The following is a 24,450-nucleotide window of genomic DNA, read 5'->3' as shown; positions in this document are numbered from 1 at the left end:
CTGAAAACTGTGAAATGTGTGTTAGCCTGGGATTTAAAAGGCCCGAGACTACATGGCAACCAGCTTCAACTGCAAGTCCCTAGGAACTGGGCACTTCATTCTCTTAGTCCATTTTGAAGATCCCAACTGTAATTATATATACAATTATACCTAAAAATACACACACAAGTGTGTGTGTGTGTGTGTGTGTGTGTGTGTGTGTGTGTATGCTTGTATATATAATCTTATACTGATCAATAGAGCCATCATAGGACATATGACCTTCAGTTCAACTTATGTCTATTATACCCATTTTCCTGTTACAAAATCCTCTGTGAATCTGCTTGATCTCTGCACAGCAAAGGGTTGTATAGAATGACTTTACCTTAAACTCATAGTAATTTATCACAATGCACTCATTTTGAAATGTATCTGAAAAGCATTAGCTTGTATGCTAGCCTAAGTAGTAAGACATTTGAGACTACTTTGATTCAGATAAGTTGAGTATCAAATAAGATCAGTCTGGCTTCCAAGGTATTCCAACAGATTTATAATTTATTTTCAATCTTTTTTGTGTCCTCATTTCTGACATGAACACTTGACTCCCCTTACTAAACTAGCATTCTCTTTAAACATACTGATACAATGAGCCACTCACCAGTTAACATGAACTGATAGGCATTGTCAGAAATGGAAAAAATGTGGGGAGGGGCCTCTTGACGCTTTTTCCCCCTGTATGCAGTTACCACTTCTGGGTTGTACACTGGCAGCCACTTGTAGGGATTGACAGTGACACAGAAGAGACCTGAATAGGTCTGGGAGAAAGGTAAATAATTAGACTGATTTCCACATGGCTTAATGTACTTGCACTTTTGGAAGATTTCAACCTGTACATACATAGATCATCCAGGCTGCATAACGCTCTTTGAGGTTATACAGGACAGCCGGTTCATGGAGATGGGTCATCATAGCCATGTCCTCAATTTTATCATACTTGGGAGGGTTCATAGGGAAGGCTTGATCATCCTTGACAGTGAGAGTCTGCAAAGGAAATTAAAAAAACCCGTTTCTCTCAGTTAAGAGCACAGAGGAGGAACACAATGATACTCTTTGCTCTTTGTGTTTACTCACTTCTCCCTTTTCCGTCTTGACTGTGACCTTCCCTCCTTCCCTGCTCTGGACAGTGCCTTTCACATAGGATTCCTTAGCATGCACCACAAAGACAGCTGACTTGGCATCAAAAGGCTTGTTCTGGGCCTCAATTCGCTCCTTTTCTGACTTTCGGAGATAAAGAGCAGCCGGCCCAAAGACGGCCATCTCGGCGTCGGAAGACATGGCTCCAGTGTATTGTGGGGCAGCTCAGCAATGGGTTCTGGTGGGAAGTAAACATATTACACTGATGATTCATAATGGGAATGGAAGAAACATTTTCATGTTGTTGATTTGTCTTTCAGGAGAGTTCGCAATCATGCCATTACATTTGTTGATAGGAACAGTGAAAACAAATGTCTACAGGAAGGGCCATAAGAATTGAACACCATGCTGGGAATGATGAATGTCCTTTAATATTCTAACTACTCAGTACATTTTTTACTATATGTTATTGTAATAATGAAAGAGTGGAGAGGTCACAGGAAAAGTGCATATGAGGAGAATCAGAGGACAGAGACTGTAAATTGCTAGCATTTTGATCAAGACTTCTTTTGCACTAGATAATATGCCTCCAGGTTGTCATGTATTTTAGGCTTTCCATAGATTCATATTTTAATGAATAGATTTTCATAGATTCTGTACTTCAAGGACAGAAGTGACTATTTTGATCTTCTACTTTGATCTCTTTATTAAATAAAACTTGTATTTCCTTTTTCTTATTTTGATTTCTGTCAGAGAATCTCACATCCAAAAATATCTGCATCAAGTCTTCAAACTTCTCTGTAAACTGCAGCAGCTTTTTTCAATTTAAGTTTAATTTAAATACTTCCAGCAATGGAGAAACCATCTCAGTCTTAGGTAAACTTTCCCAACAATTAATTATACTTACTGTTACAAATTTGTGCTTTGTTTCTAGCTTGAATTCATGTAGTTTTATGTATCTATTGGATTTTTTTATACTTTTTTCTCCTAACTTAAAAAGCAACCTGATCTCAGAAATCTCTTTCTTCTCTGTATTTTTAACCCATGAGGAACTCACCTTTTAACTTTTTCTTGGATGAAATAGCTAGACTGAACTTCTTTACTCCACTGGATTTTTACCTTAATTTTTGTAGCACTTTTCTGAACCTTTTCTAATTTCTCAGCAACTTTAAAAAAACATAGCTATCTGGAAATATTCTATTACTGATCTCTCTAAAATTGCATGGAGATGGATAAGGGACATGGGGTTGTTGTCATATACTTGGATTTCAAAAAAGTGTTTGACTTGGTCTTTCATGATGTGCTCATGGTAAAATTGGGGAACTGCAGCCTTGATAACCTAATGGTCCAGTTGCTGGGAAACTAGCCCCAAGGCAGAACCCAGAGAGTAATAATAGATCGAACTGAGTCAACATGGTAGTTGGTGACCCATGACATCCCTCAGGGTTCAGTACTCAGACAGGTGCTTTTTAACATATTCATTAATTATTTGGATTTGGGTGTTAAAACCAGACTGGTCACCTGGGCGGTGCAGCCACTGCAGAGGGAAGCACTAGGGCACCCTGCAGCTCAGGGCCCACAAGCAGCTCGCCCCCTGAGAGGTGGGCAGGCTCCAGGGAAAACAAAGGATGGGGACCCTCCCTCCCTTCAGTGGAGTGTGCCTGCTCTGTGGTGGGGGTGGGGGTAGGGGGTGTCCGCAGTGTTTCATTCTAGCTCTGACTTGCCTGTATATCAGTTTGAAATGTCTGAGGATCTATAATAAAAATAGGCTTATTCTGTCTGGAGCACTCTGATTGGTTGTTTCAGTAAGCATTGTGATTGGCTGCCAAAACAACTAGAGTGTCCTAGCCAGACAGAATAAGCCTATTATTATTACAGATATTTGATAAAAGATAGAATAGCAGTGGGCCATTGGATCATGACTGTTCTAGGTAAACTTCCAAGCAATGATGACTCTTTTATTTTATATAATTATATACATCAGGGGCATCTATTAGATATCTAGCTTTCAATCCATATAACATAGCCAACATTGATTTTGTGTTGTGCTATTTTTACCAGAATGTTAGTACAATCCTAAATCCAATGCCTTACCATAGCCCCTTATATTGTATTAAGTTACCCTTACTAACTAACCAAAGTTTGTTTGACAAGATCTATTTTCCATATAACCATGCTTTTAATTGTTTCCTGATTGTATAATAGTATCATAGCCTCATAGGAAAGTAGTGTTGAAAGGGACCTCAAAAGGTCATCTCCACTTAAAGCAGGATCATCCCTCACTAAACCATCCCAGCCAAGTGACTGTCTAACCTGCTTTTGAAAGTTTCCAAAAATAAAGATTCCACAATTTTTCTAGATACCCTGATCCAACACCTGGCCACTCTCACAGTCCAAAAGTTCCTTCTAACCTCCAGACCATTAGCAAATCCACCCTCGGTCTTTTCTTCTTCAGGCTAAATACCCTTTTATCATCCTTTCCTCATAAGTCTTGTTTCTCAGGCCCCTGATGATTTCTGTTGCCCTGTGCTGGATTCTTTCCAAACTGTCTGCATCCTTCTTGAAGTATGGGGCCCAAAAATGGATACAGTACTCCATGTGAGGCCTCACTAATGCTGAATAGAGCACAAGTGCACTTGATTTGCAGATGACACTCCTGTTAATACAGGAATATGTATCAGCCTGTGTTTGATTTTATCTTAAATCAATGTCAGGCTCATCACCCTGTAATTACCCATGTCATACCATTTATTCTTTTTAACTATGGCTAACTAACTATTTTTTCCCCCTTATAACTATCCCAACATGGTTTTTGTGTTCCTCAGCAATTCTTCAAATGCCTGTGTGCGGAAATTATTCAGTTAAAGGTTTTAATTTGATAGCTATTCCATTTGTCTCTTCTCCTCCATTTATCCAAAAATGTGTGAGCAAACCTTTATTGTTATTCCTTTATAATGTCCTTATTTAAATGTACATTTGTGCAATGGCTTGATCTTTCACTTAAAAATTTATAAGGGAGTTAAGTGTGAAAGGGACAGCTGCTGCCTGAATTTTACACACAGCCATGAGCAACTGGTGCCTCCTGAGTCTGGGGGAGGTAGGGGGGGCACCGGTGGCCAATCGCCGACTGGGGTGGGGGGAAGATACCCCAGCAGCTGATTGCTGACCGGGGTGGGGAAGTGCCAACAGTGCTTCTCTTGGTGTCCCCACTCCACTCTCCAGCCAGCAAATATCAGGGGGAGCATGTGCCCCCCCTATGCATTGCCTATGCAAACAGCATTCTAAGTCTACTCAGAGTTACTCTGTGCAAAAATAGACAACTATGTATCTCTTTTTATTGCAGAACAGCTATCAGCAGTGATTTCTTATTTTTGTAGTAAGGTTAAATTCTGTAGGCAAACAATTAGCTTGTCAGCTAGTGGGTTTTTCTCAGTTGTGACATTCTGGTTCATAACCTAAGAGTTGCAAGTGTAAGAATTTGCTGAGTACCAATATGTTGTAAAGAGTGTGTGCAAGAGAGGAGTCTTAGTAGGGACACTGACTGGCAGGCCATCAGTGACCACTGGTTTCTAGTTCAGATTTGCTGGAGTCCTTTCCTGCCATAGCATAATCCATGTAGAATATGTAATTTATTTGTATACTGGGAATAATTATTAGCAGATGTAGAGATTACCCACTAGCCATATAGAAATGCCACCTAGAGAATCTATTCATACTTTTTAGGAATTAGAAAATCAGGCTCTTACCTCTTGTGACACCAGTGGATTGTAGGCAAGCTAAAAGCCGGTCAATACTGTAAAATAGAAATGGCAATTTCCTACTTACTGCCATGAAACTATAATTCACTATTAAAAATATAGATGTCTCGAAAAGCAGATTTGCAATCCTTGCTGATGCAGGCAATCTCTCATAGAAATGAGTAGCTGAGTCAGTGGGAATGCAGTGGCATGTGTGGAATGTAGAGTGGGATCCCCCCCCACCCTTCAAACCCAGGCACCACACACTCTTACCTTAAAGCTCTCTTTGGAAGGACAAGACACCCTAGTCCCAGGGGATTTTTATAGGGTCTGATTTGCATATGCAGCAGCCTCCTCCTCTTTCGTGGGTCAAAACATTTTTGGCAATCCTGACTCCTAGCAGAATTCCCATTCATATTAGACAAGAATGGATATAATTAGATAGATCAGATCTGTAAATCAATCTCCCAGGAATATTTTGACAAGGAAACATGTGGGGAGGTGCCTAGGGGAGGGGCAGTGAAAGGGGCTGATTGTGCTCTATAGGAGCCAGAAATTAAGCAGAGGTGGAGCCTGGAAAGAATCCAGCTCCTCATAACTGGAGATAGCTGGGAGCAGAGAAGTGAAGGAACAGGTCGCTGTGCTCTGCAGGGAGTGTGTTCCATGAGCATAAAATTGAGAAGAAATGGTCATCTCAGAGACAGGGAAGGGAATTAGCAGTAGTGTCCCAGTAACAATAGGTAGTATGAGAATGGGAGCAAAATTAACAGCAGTAGAAGACCAGAGAGGATATAGACGTACAGGAGCTAGAGGACCTGGAGACTTAAGAAGGGGATACAAGATAGAAGATATGGGGAGCAACTGAGTCATCACCAAAATGCAAGCCGTAGGAGCAGGAGTACGGTGCGTAGTTGGGGTCAGTGTATAAGGGGATGGTTGGAGGTGGGGTGCTAGTAGTAGGGCAAGAGCTGAGAAGTGGAAGTCCCAATATAGGACACTAAAGGCAGATGCCCAGAAGATGGTGAGTGAGAAATGTGAGAGTCCAAGAAGGAAATACTAGGGTCACTTTGGGCATGTCTACATATGAACTTTAATGCACAGTAGCCTATTTTACTGTGCATTAAAGCATCATGTAAAAACAATGTTATTAGGCTAATGCACAGTAAATAAGCTACTCAGCATTAAGCATCACTTAAAAACCATGCACGTTCATTACTGTGCATTAAGGCAGCCTAATGCACATTTGTGTAGTACCTTACACTGGAGGTACTAAATTTAATGCACATTTGGAAAAGCACTTTATTGAGTATGTAGACGCACCTTGTGGTAGGTGGAGCTGTCCTGAATGGCTATAAGTATAGGTCCTACTAAAAAAGGGAAGGAAAGGCTGCACCCAAGATGGTATAGCTAGACAGGGGCACCCATGCTTATGTGACAAACCAGGTAGACTCTGCTCTCTGTTGGGATGGGTTTCTGGGAACTGCTGGCTGATAATGATTTCCACTCTCCTGTCTGTTGGTCCTTGTTTCTTAGGAGCCAGTTTCTATCATAAAAAGGCAAACTAACATTATTGGGACTGACCTTCAGACCACATGCGGTTACAACCGAGTGTCTCACTTTATGCAGAATAGAATGAAGGGAACAATGAATGAATACATGGGAGTCCTTGTGCAAGGGAATAGGTGATAAGGCCCCAGTAAAAGTGCAGAAGCAGAGGAATGAAAGCCTCAAAGCAGGTTATTCAAGGAAGGATCCCTGGAGAAGGAGGTCATTACATGAGACTCCAAGAAGGAATCTGGGGTTACTGTGGAGGTGGGAGGTACTGAGTGACCGCAGAGATTATAGTTTAACTGAACAGAAGGAACAGCTGCATGTAAGCTGTTTATAGATAGATAAGAACCAGCCATGCTGATAGAAAAGGAATCATAGGCATCCCACGCTGATATGGATATCCCATGTTGATATAGATGCCTTCTATTTCCTTGGGTGCACTGGAGTTATTTTCCCATATGCTGTGGGCCGACAGTGTTTTCCTTTTCCCTATCTATTTGTTCTTGTTTTTCAGGACTCAGTTTCTGTAACGAACAGGGGAAAATGTCCTGTTACTGAGATCAGCTCATGGAAATGTATAACAACCTCATGGCTTACAGTATCCGACACAGGTTGACTGCATGCACCACCCCACCCCTACCCACAAGCACACACTTTACTGCCACCTGCTTGGACTACACACCTGATTGGTACAGTCTGCTTAGAGGTCCAAGTTTGAAAGCAAGTCAATTATTTTCTCCTCTCCTCCCAGATGGCAGTATTTTTTTAATGACACAATAGTGCTGGTGGTGGGACTTGAGGACCTCTGTGGAGGTTAAGTTTCACATTTGGAATAAATCCATACTGAAAATATTCAGAAGAGACTGTGCTCCAAGAGTTTAAAACTTAAGATTCTCAGCTGGTATAAACTGGCACTGCTTCATTGGTGTCAGTTGTTTTACGCTAGTTAAGGATCTAGACCTAGGAATGTTGAATAACTTCAGGCAGTGTATTAGTCACGATGAATATTGTCTCCTTTCCTAGATGTATTCACATTTGGGGAGGAATTAAAATTATTACAAAACAGGGGAGGCCCATACATATCCCAGCACACATACATCCCTACATAAAGTGATGACTTGACTAACAGTGTTCTTGCAATATTTTTAAAATCCCCCACCCCCCCAAAAAAAAAGAATTTGAACCTAAAACCTTTGTGAAAGCATTCAATTCTTTCAGAATTTTTGGGTTTTTTATTGAAAACAAAGCAGTCCACTTCAATTTCATTTTGGGAGACATTTTTATTTTTTCTACAGTCTAATAACCAGGGATCCAGGTTTTTTGTTTCCCACATGCCCCCCCCCCACACCTCCTCCTGATGCATCACCAGTGGGCATGCCCAGACCACCTCTGTGCCATTGGGGGTGGTCCCAATGATGCAGCGCCTTTTTGGGCTCACCGGGGCGTGGTTGCTGATGGCCCGGACTGGCCCTGTGCCATCAGAGCACCCCCCCACAATGTCACAGGGGTGGTTGAGACATGCCAGAGCTTGGTACACAGCACCAGTGGCATGGAGTCACTCTGGGCCATCAGGGGCCAAGCTCTGGAAAGCTCCCCCCACCACAAAAAATCCCCTCTTCCCCCACACACCTACCCCTTTCCTCATACACACCACTCCTGCTCCACACACCCACCCCATGCCCTGCAGCCTGCTTCCCCACACCCTCCCTCTTCCCCTTTCCCCCACACACATCCCCCCTACACACTGGCTGCACCACATACCTCCTGCCCCACACAGTCAACCTGCCCCACATACCCACCCCCTGCCCAATACTGTTCCCCCCCACACACCTACCCTCTTCCCTACAAACACTTTCCCTGCCCCACACAGCCACTCCCTGCCCCCCTTCCCTCCTTTCCCCCTTCCCCACACACTTGGGGGGTTGGGGGCTGGGGCCTGGGGGAAGAGGGCAGCTGAGGCTCCCCCTCCAGCAGGGCTGGGGTGTGGGGCAGAGAGCTGTGGGTTGGGAATGAGAGTCATTCCCAGCTCACTGTCTCCTCCTCTGGCCCTGCCCTAGCCAAGGTGGGGCCCTGCCCTGGGATGCTGTTACACCCCACTACATACACATCTTGATGACCTGGTCAGTCACCCTCATTGGCCACCCTAAGGGTGGCTCTGCTTGCAGGTCATGTCAGCAGGGCTGGTGTTGGCACAGCAGGGATGTACAGGTCATGCTGGCAGAGCTGGGGTGGCTTGGGAGTAAGGGGGTACTGGCATATCAAGGCTGCTCATCACCACAAAGCAGTGAGGTGGGGACAGCCACAGCTGGACCTGTGTCCTGCTAAATGAAGGGGGCAGAGGGAGCTCTGATTTTCTATGAGAAAAATCCTAAAATTAAAAGTGAAAATATATACATATTTAGAATGTATTTTATTATAATGATTGAGGCACTGGTTAGCTTCTAAATTGCTTTAAAATTGTAAACCTATCAATAAAATTTCTGTTTAACTGATACCTATATATATAGTGGCATTTCATTTTAAGCACAGAAAAATGTAGATGGGGGGGGAGGTTATGAGAGAGTTTTGGATTTTTTAACAGAGAAAACCAGGATCCCTGATAATATCCCACATCCCCTTCCTTCCTCAGTTTTTCAGACTGGAAAGCAAGAACATTATATCTAAAAGGTTTTCATGTTTAGTTCTCCCCTCTCAGAGCAAAGACCATAAGTTGTAGTAAGGAAAATCTATAGGAAAAAACTGATTTTTTTCCTAACTGTAAGAATTGGATAGTCATCTATCTGGGATGGCTTAGGCATGAATCTTACATTCTTGAAAGGTGCTGGGGTAGGTGATATTTGAGGTGTCTTCTAATTCTATGATTACTGAGCTAGCTACAGCAAAATAGTGAACATTTTAACTAAGGGCAGCATGACTCATCAGTGCTATTCATAATAAGAAGTGATGTCCATTTTGAAAGAGAAATTCTATGACTTTTCCTTTGGAGGAGATTTTATATATTTGTCTCTGAGTGTAACAGGGGCCTATCTACCAATGGCCCCGCCCACCTGTTCTGAGCCAACTGCTTGCCTTCTCATCTGCCACACCTTGTTATTAATTAATCAAGGATCTTAATTAGGTGGGAGGCTGCCCACTGTCTTGCCCTGATGCCAGAGGCAGTATCTGCAGCTCCCTGCCTCCCCTACACTGCAGCCCATGCCTCACAGATTGCATCCAGCTGTTACTCTCACCAGCCTCACACTGGGCCCCAGAATCCTCCTATCAGGACCCCTCCAAGAACCCTCCATTCAGGCAGTCTACCCCACCCTCTTTCAGGGCTGCCTTGCTCCCTGAAACTATTTCTCCACTCAGGTTTGGTCCCTCCCCGGGACCTCTGGCCACAGAGGCCCTGGCCCCACCTCCAAGGCCAGTCAGGAACCCCAAGCCCTCCAAGCTCTGGGCATCCCTCACCATGGGCCCCTGGTTCTTTTTACCATTCTGGTCCTGGCCCAAACCCTGACCAGTCACGGGTACTCTCAGTCAGGCCTCTGAGCCTTTAGCCCCACTCTCATTCCTGGGGTCTGCCCTCGGGACCCTACTAGTGGGTGACCCCCCCAGTTGTGGGACCTAGGGTTAAGGTGCGCCGACCCACCTTTCACTGGGCTGGTAACTGGCCTGGCATTTCTTGGAGGGTTCCCATGCCATCGAGAGCCTCACCAGGCCACCCACTCCCAGGAGGTTGCAGTTTTAGGTCATGACCAGGGCCAGGAGCCTCCTAGCCATCCTCTATAGCTCCTCTCTTACCACCAGGGTGTTCCAAGAAGACTCCCAGCCAGGCAATGCTGCTGCCTCACCTGCCAGCAGCAAAATGCCCTGCTTATATAAGCAGCCCTGAATCTAAAATGGCTGCCACAATCAGGCAACTGCTGGCTGCTTGTCTCAAGGCTCTTTAAGTGGTAGGCACCAACAGTGACCGGCCACACTGAGGAGGAAAGCATGTTTATTTTATTAGGGTTACAGGGCTACCTACTGGAAATCTCTTTATGATATACATGGGTAGAGACCTGCCCGCAACTTCGACCTGCCCATGTCATTAAGTTTTGGGGAAAAGGGTCAGAGGTCAAGAGTCCAAATAACTTCAGGGATCAACAGATGAACAACAGGGAAGAGTGATCCTGTTAAAATCAGGAAACATGAAGGGGACACCAAATGGAAACCCTCTAGCAGCACCTACTGTTCCTCAGAGGTGTCTAAGGGCATTTGTACATGCCATGATCTTTCCCATTTACCCTACCGCAACTGTGTTTGTTTTTGCCTGAGTGAGATTTCCCACCACTTTAATAGTCTTTTTGGTGTGTTAAACTAAGGCTGATCAAAATTGATCAAAAAACCTATTTTCCTTGTGCGACCACTGGGCTCCAGCTAGCCGCTCTCTGGCGGCTCTGGTCTCTTGGCAGATGTCCCGCCACTTCCGGGCTGGTCTGTTGTCAGGGTAGTTCTTCCCTCCTGTGTTGCCAACCCCTTTCTCGCTTGCCATGTCTTGGTGTTCCTCAATGGGCGGGGTTAGTTAGCGGGTCCCCTGGTGGCCCAGGTTAGGCCCGATGGTTGCTCATGGGGCTCCGCCACCCCACCATCCTGGCCTCACGCCACCTTCAGTGGGCCTCCTCGTTGTTATCTTGCGGCCTTCCCTGCAGATCACGCCCACTGCTCTGTGTCCTGAAGCCTATGGTGGGAGGCTCTACCCGCTCCTGCAACGCTTCACTCCTTGCTCCCGTCCCGCGGGGAACCTTCCCCCACTATTGCCCCTCCTGAGGCTTCCCTAATACCTGAGCACAAGGGTGCCTCTAACAAACTCAGCCCCTAACTAGAGGTAGTCCAAAACAACAACAAAAAAACCCCAGTGCACCTCCACCAACCCGCCACCTATTCCCCGTCCCTGGACCCTTAAAGGGGAGGGAGGTCTCTATGCTCTGTTTGTCACTCCCTGGCCTCGCTCCGATCCTTAGCTTGACATCCCTGGCCCCAGCAGCGACCTTGCCCTGATTATAACCCCCTTCAGTGCCGTCCCCAGGTCTTCGTCCCTTGGCATGTTTTCTTCTGCGCCCCACCGTCCCGGCACTTCCACCTGGGTCCTGCTGCGCTCTAGGAGCTGCCTCCGATCCTCTTTCCTTCAGCCAGCCGGTTGCTCCTCGGGTGCTTGGCAGGGGTCTTCGATGGGGTGCTCATCTCCCCAGTCAACTTTACCTCTGGCTAGTTGGTCTCTTCGGGGTCCATCCATGGAGCCCCCTCTGCTACTGGCATCAGCTGCAGCCTTGTCTCCTGGCCAACCACCCCCTCTGCAGCAATGGCTGCCATTTTTATTTTTGCCTGCCGGCATCTGACACTGACGTCACTGGCCAGCTGCAGCTGTACATAGAGGTGGCTAACGAGCTGCACGGGTTCCTCTCTCCACTCCACGTGGGTGCCATCCTGAGCTGCAGGTGATCACCCCACATTACTTTGCTTCCCGGGACATAACCCCCCCGCCAGTTGCCTCATGGCGGTTTCATGAGTCGCGTGTCGCTGTTACCTGCCCCGTGCTGTGGGGTTCGACTGCCTCACCACTCCACATCTTGGGTCATGTTTTCATTGCATCTAGAAAAAAGGTCTGTGGTTACATTGTCCTTCCCGGGGCAGTATACAAACACGGAACTTAAAGGGTTGTAGCGCCAATGCCCACCGCATTATGTGTGCATTATCCGTTTTAGCCATACTGAGCCATTTCAGAGGTGCATGGTCCATGACCAGTGTGAATTCCCTCCCAAGTAAGTAATAGCAGAAGTGCTCCACCACCCATCGAATTGCCAAGCACTCCCGCTCGACCATTGCATACCTGGTCTTGGCTGGTAGCAACTTCCGACACGCATATGCCACGGATCTGTCCACATCAGCATCTCATTGTGTCAATACAGCCCCGATCGCCACTGCTGAGGCATCCGTCTGCAACGAGAGGGGTTTCTCAAAGTCAGGGGTGTGTATAAGCATGTCTTCACACAGAGCCTTTTTCAAGGCCTGAAAACTGTGTAACATTGCCCCGTTCCACTGGACCCCCTTCCGATGTGGACTCTTCAGGGCCTCAGAGAGAGGTGCTGCTAGCTCTGAGAACAGAGGAACAAATCTGAGATAGTAATTCACTAGACCCAAGAAGGACCACAGCTGTTTTATTGTTTGCAGGGCCTGAAAGGAGTGGATGACCTGGACCTTGTCTTCCAGTGGTCGGATGGTTCCCTGGCCCCCTAGGAATCCTAGGTACTTTGTGTGCTTGTGTGCGATCGCACACTTTCAGGGTGTTGCAGTCAGGCTGGCCTCCTGTAGTTATGTCAGGACTGCCCTAAGGGCGTGTAGATGTTGATCCCATGACTGGGTGAATACAAAAATATCGTTGATGTAAGCAGCTGCGTATTCCACGTGGGGTGCCAGAATACGTTCCATTAATCGTTGGAAAGTGGCCGCCTCCCCGTGCAAGCCGAACGGCATTTTAACGAATTCATATAGGCTCCATGGGGTTCCAAAGGCCATCTTGGGGCGGTCACAGGGCGGTACGGGGATTTGCCAATATCCCTTGGGTAGATCTAGAGTAGTTATGTATCGGGCAGTCCTGATCCACTCCACTAGTTCCATCAGCCGTGGCATGGGGAAGGCATCAAATGTGGCCACTTCATTCAATTTTTGATAGTCTATGCAGAGCCTTAAGGTCCCGTCTGGTTTTCGTATGGGCACCAGGAAACTCCACCAAGGGCTTCGTGACGTTGTGATGACGCCAGAGGCTTGCACTTTCTCCACTTCCCTATGCACCTCCTCTGTCAAATGATGAGGTATGGGTCACCACCAGGCTCTCACAATCACACCTGGGGGTGTCTGAATAGCATGGTAGGTGTCCCTTACCCACCCGGGATCTTCCAAAAAGACTCCCTTAAATTCCTCGAGGAGGGCCCCCACTTCCTTCCTCTGGGGCACTGTTAGTTCGCCTCTCACTTAGACAGCCCATAATTGCTCCTTCTCTCCTTGGTTTCACCCAGAGTCCTGTGGCTCGGGGTCCTTGGCCGCTTCCTCTCTAAATGCTGCCCATCCCTCAGGTTGTCACCACTCTCGCAACAGGCTGACGTGATAAATTTGTTTTGTCTTTAAGTGACCCGGGTGATATATTTCATAGTTAACCAGGCTGACTTGTCGATTGATTTCGAAGGATCCTTGCCATTGCGTTAACAGCTTGCTTGGTGAGGTGGGCAATAGGGCTAACACCTTCTGCCCCAGTTGAAATTCCTGTTCCTTCGTATGTAAGTCATACCTCTCCTTCTGTTTTTGTTGAGTTTGTCTCAAGTTGCCAGCTGCTAACTCTCAGGCACTCTGGACTTGACGTTGAAAGGCTTGCTGATATTTTGAGGGGTTGGAGATAGCCACAGGGCCCTGTTCCCACTTCTCCCAGAGGATCTGTAGGAAAGCCCGTGGCTGATGACCCAGCACTAGCTCAAAGGGAGAATACCCCAGGGACTCTGATGGGACATCCTGGAGTACAAACAAGACCAGCAGGAGCATTAGGTCCCAATGTCAGGGGTCACCTTGTAGGCATTGTCGCAATACCCTTTTCAGAGTCCCGTTTAATCGTTCCACCAGCCCATTGGTTTGGGGGTGGTAGACAGATGTCCTCAGCTGTTTAATTCACAGGGTCTGACGTACCCCTCACAGGACCCCTGACATAAAGTTCCGCCCCTGGTCCGTCACGATCTCGTGGGGAATCCCCATACGGGCTATCCATTTTACCAATTCTTCGGCGATCCGGGGTGCTGTTACTGACCTAAGAAGCACCGCATCGGGGTACCTAGTTGTGTAGTTCACGAACACCAGAATGTACTGGTGTCCATTACTACTGCGCGGGGGCCCAATGACATCCATGGCAATACAGGAGAAGGGTAGATTGATAATTGGCATTGGTCTCATCGGAGCTCTGGAGGGGGCGATCTTCCCTAGCCTTTTGACACACCAGACACTCAGCACATTGCCAGGCTATATCTTCCCCCAATTTTGGCCAGAAGAACCAGGATATTTTATCTATTGTGCGTTCCCTCCCCATGTGGCCTCTCATGGGAGTGGCATGATCTAATTGCCACACTGCCTTTTGAAAACATTTGGGCACCACCAGTTGGACCCTGCTGTCCTTCTCCTCCCTCCTCGGGGTCACCTGATACAAGAGGTGATGTCTTACCTTGAAGGGACTCCCCGAGTCGGAGGCCAGTGCTGGCAGCTGGGCTGCGGTCATGGCTTGGGTCCACCACTCCTGTAATTCAGGGTCATCCCCTTGAGCCTGCCGGAACTGTTGCCTGCTGGCGATGTCTCTCCAGTCAACCACGGTATCCTCATCCTCCCCGATTGTTTCCTCTCCTTCCTTGGTGTCACTGAGCCACCCTTCCCTATGTTTCAAAGTCTTGCACACCACTTTGACGTCCTGTACCCTTTCCATCACCCAATACAGGGGGGCCCAGTCTCGTCCCAGCAGCATATCACACACCAGTCGGGGTGCAAGGCCCACCACCACCTGGTGTTCCATAACTCTGAGACAGGCCCTTATGCGACGGAGGGCCTGAGTCTCTCCGTGAAGACACAACACTCTTACTGGGTCTATCTGGCCTGTGGGGACACCAGACGAGATCAGCTCTAATCAATGATTGTGTGCACCCAGAATCTAACACCACCCACACCGGTAGATCTTCTACCCAAGCACACACTACAGGGTGCTCCCATACTGGGTTCTCACCCCGGCCCCAAAACTACAGTCCATTGGCTCTCCTGGAACCATTTATTTGGGAAATTCTGCTATTCCTCTTGAGATACTCAGGGTCCGTCCCCTCTCTGCAGTACGCCCTGGACACTCCCGGGCAAAATGTCCTATCCTCCCACAGTGACAACATACCATGTCCCCACCCTGTGGCTGGTACCCGGGCTTACATTGCTCCACCTCTCGGCTCGCTGGAGCCGGAGATGGGGACCCTCGCTTCTTCCATGGGTAGTGCCACTCTGCAGCCACAAAGGCCTCAGCCAATGTCAATGCTTCCTCGTAGGTCTCAGGGGCATGCTGCCGGACCCAGCACTGGGTTCTTTCCTCCAGATCATTTACAAAATGCTCTAACACAATCTTGTCCACAAGAGTTGCCATTGTACACATAGTCAGGTTGACCCATTTACCGAAGAGGTCCCGGAGCCGCTGAAGTAACACCCGCAGCTGCCTCTCCTCCGCCCCTTTCTTAGCCTGAAAGAACCGCCGGTAGTGTTCCGGACTGATCTTAAGGTGGTACAGGATAGCTGCCTTCACTGCCCTATAGTCCTGAGCTTCTTCTCGGGTCAGGGCCTGATAAGCTGCCTGGCCCTTGCCTACTACCAATGCTCCTAGCTGGCTGGCCCAGTACCTTTTGTCGAGACCCATAACAACGGCATGGCATTCAAAAGCCTCTATATACACCTCTGGGTCATTGTCCGCAATCATCTTGGGTATTCCCAGAGCCGACGTGCTGTGTTGTGCTAGCAACCACTGCTGCAACCCCACAATCTGCGTCAGTGCCTGCAAGTTTTGGGCTAGTAGGTCTGTGGGGCCCATCTCAGCTGGTGGCACACCAAGCCGGTGCCCCGTAAAGGGTTCCCGGCCAATGCACCACTCTGCGACCGCCGGGCTTCAGATTTTTATGTGTGCATGTGCAATTGTACACCATGTCCTCCTGTCTAACAGCACAATATTGAGATCCTGAGCATTGGCCTCACCCCTCAGCGGAACAGGAGCTAAAAATCAGAGGAAGAGAAGAAAAGAGAGCATAGGAATTTTTATTGAAAACCAACATATGGTGCCTCTCATGCACTTCACTGTGGCTGCTCCACCCAGCTCCATGAGGCCCCTGAAAGCATGGGGCTCGGGGCAGTTACCCCAATTTGCGCCCCCTACGGATGGCCTTGCCCCCACCCTCAGGGTACAGACAAATTTCAAGTGTCCTTTACTAATGTGTAAAGGTGCTGTAGAACACATTGCAATGTCCTCTTTCAAGTCACCTGTTGTAAAGGTGCAGTCATCCAGCACTCAAAGCTTCACTGCATCCCACGTCAGCAACCTGCACTCTTCTTGAATGCTGGATTTGCACTGCTGTGCCCCCCAGGGAGCAAGTCTCCCCACTGAGCTGAGTCCTTCTGGCTCTGGTGTGCTACCATTTCTCATTGGCCTTAAACCACTCTCATCAATACAGTGAATGCACACCTTGTCCACTGCTCCCCCAATTTATAGGCCTTGAGTGGGGTAGGAACCACTCTCTGGCCTCATTTTGGTGTAAAAAAACCCAGACATTCTGGTGCTAGGCTGGAAAAGAGCATGAAAAGAAGGTAGGAAAAGTGCCTTTGCAAAATTCATGGGTTTTGCAAAATGTGTGCAAGCCAGGCTTGTGAGGGGTGACATGGGTACACTTGATACGAACATTAGGATGCTTCCCTTCTCCAAAATGAGGGCGGTCAAATCAAAGTGGCTTTGCAAAGTTTCTGGGTTTTGCAAAATGTATGAAAGCCAGGCTTGTAAGGGATGACACGGGTACACTTGATGGGAACTTGAAAGTGGCTTCCCTTTCTTTTTCCAAATTGAGGGAGGTCATATGAAAATGACTTTGCAGAGTGGTTGCTGCCTTGGAAAACTCATGGTGTGCATGCCAACCAGACTTGTCAGGGGCAACCCAGGCAGCCCCCCTGTGTACCTTTGCACAAGAGATTGGCCACCTCTTTCTCCCGCGACCCCAGCACCCACACAGCAAGTGGTCAGGAAAAGCAGCAGGGAGAAAAATGAAAAAACAAATGAAATGAAACTCAAGAATGAACAAAATCCCCCTTCCCCACCCAGCAGTGCGAGGGGGGATTTTGCTATCCCTTCAAAGATATGGAGCCAGATGCAGAAAGCCAGGATAATATGAAGTTTTATTGTAAGGAACCCAATATTGTAAGTAGCTGGTTACTTGGGCTTCTTTGCCTTCACCTTACCATCTCCTTGAACCAGCCCTGGCTCCCTGAACCACAGAGGTGGCTGCCTGGCCCTCTTGGCAATCCCCTGCCCTGACTACACTACATTTGGGAGAACAGTCTCAGCTGTAATGCTCCTGGCTACCTCCCAGACAGAGGCAAGCTGAGCAGAGTGACTTTTCCATTTCTGGGGTGGTACCTGTTTTTTAAAGAGGCGTTGCTTCAGCAAGCACTGCAGGACATCATTTATCAAGTTCTGTGACCTCTGGTAATCAACATACCACTCAGTGGCCACATCTACCAACCTCTGCATCTGGTCTAGCACTTCCATGCAGAAGGCATGATCAGAACGCACCGAGTCCCTGAATTCATCCCCACCAGGCTTCTGCACCTGACACTGTGGCTTATGATGAATTCACCAAAGCCTCCATCAAGCTTTCTTGGGAGCATCACTCCCTGCAGTGCACGTTGTCCCTTGAACACTCTGCTGTAGTGTGAACTGGGGGCTGAGGTTCAGGGGCATGTTCCTGGCTGCCATCAGGTGTGGTAGCTGGTAAACAAATTAAAAAATTCTTCCTGGTTTCATGACATTTCCTTCCCCCAAGAGGAGGAAACTCCACACCCCCACCCCACAACCTGGAGTGGAGAAAATGCCTGCAGGCATGGAACCAGACCCTGCAAAAAACTTACAAGTGCCCAGTTCAAAACCACATCAATGGCTGCCACTGTCTGTTCAAGCTGAAAAAAAGTAAACCAAAAAAATTAGTTCATTGTCTGTTACATACTGAACTATCCAACCCCAAAAGAGAATGGCATATACCCTTCATCCACCACCACTGAAAGAGCATGGCAACCCACCTCCAGCAACACATTAATTTCTCCCCTTCCCTTGGCCTCCCAAATCCAGCCTGCACATTTGCAAGCAGGGCCTACCAGTGGCAAGAGGCACATTACAAGATACTTACAAGTCATCAGTTACACATCTCCTAGGGTCCTGGGAACAGAGAATGATGATTGAGTATTGTTGGAAAGAGAAATTGCATCAGCCGCATAGATTTCTTCCTGTTCATCATCCTCTACCTCATCATCTGTGCTAGTCCATGGAATCAGGAGGGACACTGGGATCAATTCCAAGGTGCACTGCTCTTCTTGTTGGTAGTCTCCATCACCCTGAAACACAAAGCAGTCTCCATAGTGCTGCAACATGCTCATGGTTTCACCCTTAGGAGGAGCTGCATCTGTTGGTGTGCTATCCTACTCCACAACCCCGGTAGCAAAAGACTGCATACCAGGAGTGTCACCTGCATCCTTGGAAAGAATGATGGACAGCTGGTCATAGAAAGGAGCAATTGTGCACCCTCCCCAGAATGGGACTTTGCATCTTTGGCATGGTAAAACACAGATCTCAGGGCCTTGATCTTGTACTGGACCTGGGTCCAGTCATGATTGTGCCCTCGCGCCTGCATGGCTTTTGCATTGGCAACATGAACAGGCTTATTCCTCTGAGTTTCCAGCTTGGCTATTATCTTTTGTTCTGACCAAATGTCAATTAAGTCCTGCAGTTCTCCTGCCCGTGTTGGGTCCACGGGCATTGGAGGCATCAGCCTCCTGCTCTGTCACCTCTATACTGCTGGCCTTGGCTTTATGAGACATGGCAAAATAGTTTGTGGTCAACAGCAAGTGATTCACCAAAGGTTGCTGGTGGGGTCAGCTCTATACACATGCTGTCCTTGCATAAGGATTTTGGAAAATTCCAGAGATTGTGAAGTCTCACAACACCCCAAAGGTGATGAAGCACCTACCCCATTTACCAACAAAGACATGGTGATGGACTTTGTCCATTGGGATGGTTGCTCAATGCTCCGGAATATTTGCAAAAATTGATCACACCTGCCCTGTCTGCTTATGTTTTTGTCTGTCTTCCCCTAGTTAGTCCCAGAATGAAGATCATTTTTTTCTTACCGAATAAAATAATTTTATTGCAGAAGCACAGTCTTTTTTCATTGACCTCACAAAAGCATTCAGCTGGCTGGTCCTACATTAACAGAAGAGGACTATGGCAAAATCTTATGTTTGCAAGCTTGATTACATTACTGTACAGTTGTCTTGAACAAAGACTTGATGCATCAGAACATCTGATGCTTCTTATCTTGGGACCAAACAAAGGCTGCACAAATGACCAGTGACCCAGGGTTATTTGTTGAAAAAGCAGTGGTCATCTATTGAATACAGATAGAGCTCCAGGTCACCCCCCTTCCCCCACCCCCCACTTGGCAAGATCTGAGAAGTGGCTGATGATGGAGAGGGGCCAAATGGAGATTCAGATGAAATGCATGAGGAATGGGAAGTGGGGAATGGAGAACAATGCAGTGAATACTCCTCCAGCATAGACAATCTGGAGGACATGGATGAGCAGGAGGAGGACATGACACTGCTGCTGTGTAAACTCCTGCTGGCCTTGAAAATAATGTAAGACATATGCATGGCCGCATAATGATTATAGCATATACAGTGTTATATGAAGACAGGTGCCTGAAAAGATTCTGAGGAGTGGGAAAACCAGAGGCATGCAAAGAAGTGGAAGCTGACTGGGCTCTGTTGAATAACCTCAGAAGCAGCATCTATAGCCGCAGGGTCTGGTCCTGCAGCTCAGACTGGTGGGAACGAATTGTGCTGAGCACTTGGAACTATCAGCAGTGGTTGGAGATGTTCTGAATGAGCAGGGAGATGTTTTATCATATTGTGTCAATGCTGGCCCCACACATTGAGAGCCAGGACACTAACATGCATGGGGTCATCCCACTGGACAAGAGGGTGGCAATGCCCATCATGAAACTGGCCACCCTATCCTGCCTCCATGACATTGCAAACCAGTTCAGTGTGGGTATGCCAACTTTTGCAGGACATCTCTGCAAATGAATTTATTTGCCTGGGGAATGCACAGGAAGTCATAGATGGCTTCAATACCATGGGGTTCCCTACTCCGTGGGAGCTTTAGATAGCACTCACATCCTAATGCAATCCCCTTTGTGGAGGGGGAGGTCTTTCACTAACAGCAAAGGATTTGCCTCCAAGATCTTGCAAGCTGTGGTGGACCACTGGGGCTGGTTCATGAACATTTTTACTGGGTGGGCTGGCAGCACACATGATGCACATGTTCCAGAACTCTCCTCTCCCTGGCCTCATGGAGAAAGGACATTATGCACCTAGAGCCCACAAGACAGTGATCAGAAGTGTTGATGTTCCCCAGACGCTGCCTACCCCCTAAAGCCCTGGCTCATGAAGCCTTATAAAGGAAACATTATGGACCCACAAAAGATGGTTTTCAACTACCATCTGAGCAGTTGCAGGATGGCCGTTGAATGTGCCTTTGGTTGACTGAAAAGATGATGCAGGGTGCTTAACTGCTGGCTTGAGCTGGAGCCAGAAAATATCACAGCCTTTGTAGTGGCATCCTGCATGCTCCATAACATCTGTGAGACTCATGGAGAGGTTTTCAGCAACTCATGGGCTGAAGAAGTGCAACAGGGAGTGGTCAGACAGAGACATGGCCAGGCAGCAGTGCAGGGACCAAGAAGATATCCTCAAGGACAAGCTGGTTGGGCAGCCCTTGTGTGGGATTGCCTGGCAGTACATATTGCTGACAATTGGCAGTATTAGTTCTTTATTTTGATTACAATAAATTATTTTACAATTTAAAATTTACAATATAAACATCTATGTCTATCTGCAGAGGTGTGTGAGGGCAGGTAGTGGATAAGGAGGCGGAGGGGAGAATGAGCAGGGTAGGGGGGATGTGGACTGGGGTACATAGGAGGGTGCTGCTTTGAGGCTGGCAGTGGTTTGGGGAGGTGGGGGGAGCACTCATTACACTTGAACCTAGTGTCCTGTGAGTGGAAGGGTTAAGTATTAGGATTGTGCAAAGCTTCAATCACTGAAGATTCAGCCCAATTCAGTGGCCAAACCTCTGAATCCAAATTGAATCAAGAGGCACTTTAATCTCTCTGAATCAAATCAGAACCCGCTTAAGGAGGCAGGATGGGGAGTGAGCCCTAAAAAGGCAGAAAAGTAAGAGCTTGCCACCACCCACCACCACACAATCAGCACAATCACCAGCCTCCCAGAATGGCAACATCCACCTGCTACTCACAAACCCATACATTTCAGAAATCATATCAGTTATATAGTAAAAAAAAAAAAAAATCATATATATAAATTCTCATAATTTCATAACATGGGGGGAAGGGGAAGGGACAGGAGAGGATGATTCACATGGCTTGTTTTCAGGATTATGACGGGGTCACCACCTGGAGACCAGCTGAAGCCTAGGTGGGTGCAAGTGGCAGGATTTGGGGGTGACTGCACCCAGGTGGGGTGGGGAGGGTTTAGGGGGGGATTTGTAGGAAATTCCCAGCGGACGGCAGGGGGTGGGGACTGTGGAGGCCGGTTTACCTGTGCCTCCTGCTGTAATTTGTTAGGAAAGACATTAGTGGGGGTAGATTGGTATTTGCAACCCCCTGCTGGAATCTGCAGGGAATGACACACGGGACTTAACTCACTTGAAAGCACATGGCATGCAAACAGAAACAAGACGCACCACAATAACCCAGGTTAAAATTTTTAAGGCATGGAAAATTAACGAGGATGGAAAATTAACAAGGATCAAACACTGTGGCATGTACAATGCCCTAAGGGAGAACTGTGGTCTGAGAAGTGGGAAAACAAGGAATTAAAAATATACACCATGTATGCAGAGGATCCTCCCTCCTCTGCCCCAAGGAGCTTCCTTCTCTACTGACAAAATTGGTCTCACTGACTAAAGACCAGAGGAGGTTGCTGAGAAGCTCTTGCAGTTTTGTGAGACTGAGGATTAAAGGCAAGTACAATAGAAAGTGAGAAATTTAGCAACAACCCTGCATAAGAAAAGGGCTACTACCTAGTGCACACCACATGTGTGTGCCAGGATCTCTTTTTCACTGAAAAAGTTGTCAGAGGAATTTGAGAACCATGTCAAGCTATTCCTGGCTTCATGGAGGAGTCATCAAGTTATATCCATAATGGATACAAAACCAAGTTGGAATTAAGTCAGGCCTTTTGGATACTGACAAGACTTTCAGTTAAAGATGTTCTCAGATCAGACCCATGATCACAACAATAATGCTTCCTACCCCACTACATGTGCATGGCAGGTTGCATGATTTTTGGATCAAGGATCAAAACCCAATTTCATCCTCCTCACTAGTATAGGAGGTACCTAGGATTGTGAGCCTAGGTTCCATTTGTACCAGCAAATGTGTCTGACATATCAGCTGATTGTTAGCTGGCTTCAGAGACCCACTGGCTCAGCTTGAGCCCCTGGAACTGGCTCCAGATCAAATGAAGCCAGGGCTTGGATGACTAGAATGTCTGCAAAGGGTGTTTGATATCTCTTCCTCTCCACATCTAACTAGAGGTTCCCCTGCTTAGTATCAAGACAGGACATGAATAAGAAAGTGAATTGTGTGGTGCACAAGGAGTGAAGACACCTTTATGTATTTAAGTGGAACTTACATAGCTGCCTAGTTGCAATTTTTGGTGGTTATGCCCAGTCTGAAATTTATTTCCATGTAAGGCAAATTGGTATCACCTGGGTATGTATCTGCTTGTCAGAACTAAATGGGGAACAGGAGGGAAGCATTCCCACATTTTAATACAGTGGTTATGGCACTCACCCTGGGAACAGGAGACACAGGGTCCAGGTCCTCCTCGGTTAGAGGGATTTTAGGCCTACAGCTCCTACTTCCCAGCAAAGTGGTCTAACCATCAGACTACAGCCTAAGTATTACCCACAACACTCAGCAGCTATCCTTGTCAAATTGGCTAAATGTGGACAATCCAGCAAGAAAGCTATGTGAGCCCAGAAGGAAGAGAGTGAGCTAAAGGGAAGTTGGATTAATAGAAGAGTCATTTCCCTTCAAATTAGTTCCTTCAAATGAGTTCTAGCTATAGCCCTCAAATGGCATTGCTGGACCTTGCTAAAAGGTGCATTCATTGGGTGTAACAGGGCACTAGGGTGCCTGCTACTGAAGATAGGGAATGGCTTAGCTGCCAGTTAGGAAGACAGCAGGTGTTAGCTGTTGGGAGCTGATTAGATCAGCTGATCGCCAGGGGACGAGGCTTGGCCTTCATAAGGAAGGGAAGGCTGAGGCCAGAAACAGTTCCCCTCTGGCCACTGCAGGAGCAGGAGCTCGAGCTCGAGCTCTGTGGCGGAGAGCTGAGCAGCAAAGCTTACGCTGGCAGTTTGACCACTGCAATGATGCAAGGGAAGGGAGAGAACCCCTGAGAAAGGTATTGGAGAGAGCCAACATAGTTTATGGAGTTGTGATTATTACACTGGAGGACTGGGCGAGGCTGTAGGGGTGGAGGAGGCCTCAGCAGGAGCTCCCCAGTAAGGTGGGGGAGTTCCTGGCACCACGGAGGGTGCCACGTTGTGGGGTTGTCCCGACCCCAGCCCATTGGGGTGACTTCGGGAAGAGCCAAGTGGAAGCGGAAGCCCAGTAGAGTGTGGGCCCAGGAAGGTGGGTCTAAGCAGTGGGGGGTCCTGACCCCAGCCCAGCGTGGGCATTACCGGGACAGGCCCCAATTGGAAGCCCCAATTGGGAAGAGCCCCAGTGGGGCGTAGGCCTGAGTCGGGCATAGGAGGCCCGAGTGCGGGCGGGGAGCGCACGAGGCGCGAGCGAGGGCCCCAGTGGGGGCATAGAAGGCCCGAGTGCAGGTGACGAGCATAAGGAGCGCGAGTAAGGGCCCCAGAGCGGGCAATGAGTATAAGGGAGGCAGGCCCGAGAGGGGCGCTGCCTGAGAGATACGAAACACCGAGAGGGGAGTAAGCCATTGGGAAGCCCGGGCTGGGCAAGAAGGGACACAATCAGAGAGAGAGCCGCCCCGGGGCGGGGGGGGCCTGTGTATTGAGTTGGCCCCAGGAGAAGACCAGCACCGGGACTCAGAGGAAATCCCGGCGTAGTAAGACCGGCCCCGTGCCAAGAAGGGTAGGAAGGCAGCCTCCTTCACTGAACTA

At 47.8% G+C, this 24,450-nt stretch overlaps 1 protein-coding gene across 1 annotated transcript in view; it reads right to left on the bottom strand.

Annotated features, from left to right (window-relative positions):
* Positions 1-4,906, bottom strand: part of LOC149858445 (myosin heavy chain, skeletal muscle, adult-like) — a 42,186-nt gene extending 37,280 nt beyond the window's left edge. The window contains exons 1-4 of the mRNA XM_090061587.1: positions 4,860-4,906; positions 1,111-1,351; positions 877-1,020; positions 638-794 (exon numbers count right to left, since the gene is read on the bottom strand). Coding sequence (XP_089917713.1) covers positions 638-794; positions 877-1,020; positions 1,111-1,314 — 505 coding nt within the window. The 5' untranslated portion in view covers positions 1,315-1,351; positions 4,860-4,906. The remainder of the gene's footprint in view (positions 1-637; positions 795-876; positions 1,021-1,110; positions 1,352-4,859) is intronic.
* Between the last annotated feature and the right edge of the window lie 19,544 nt (positions 4,907-24,450).

This window comes from Crocodylus siamensis, chromosome 8 (genome assembly GCF_052110815.1).
Source record: "Crocodylus siamensis isolate JL-2025a chromosome 8, ASM5211081v1, whole genome shotgun sequence".
Taxonomy (NCBI): Eukaryota; Metazoa; Chordata; order Crocodylia; family Crocodylidae; genus Crocodylus; species Crocodylus siamensis.
Note: the sequence above shows the minus strand (reverse complement) of the source record. Positions and strands in the feature narration are given on the sequence as shown.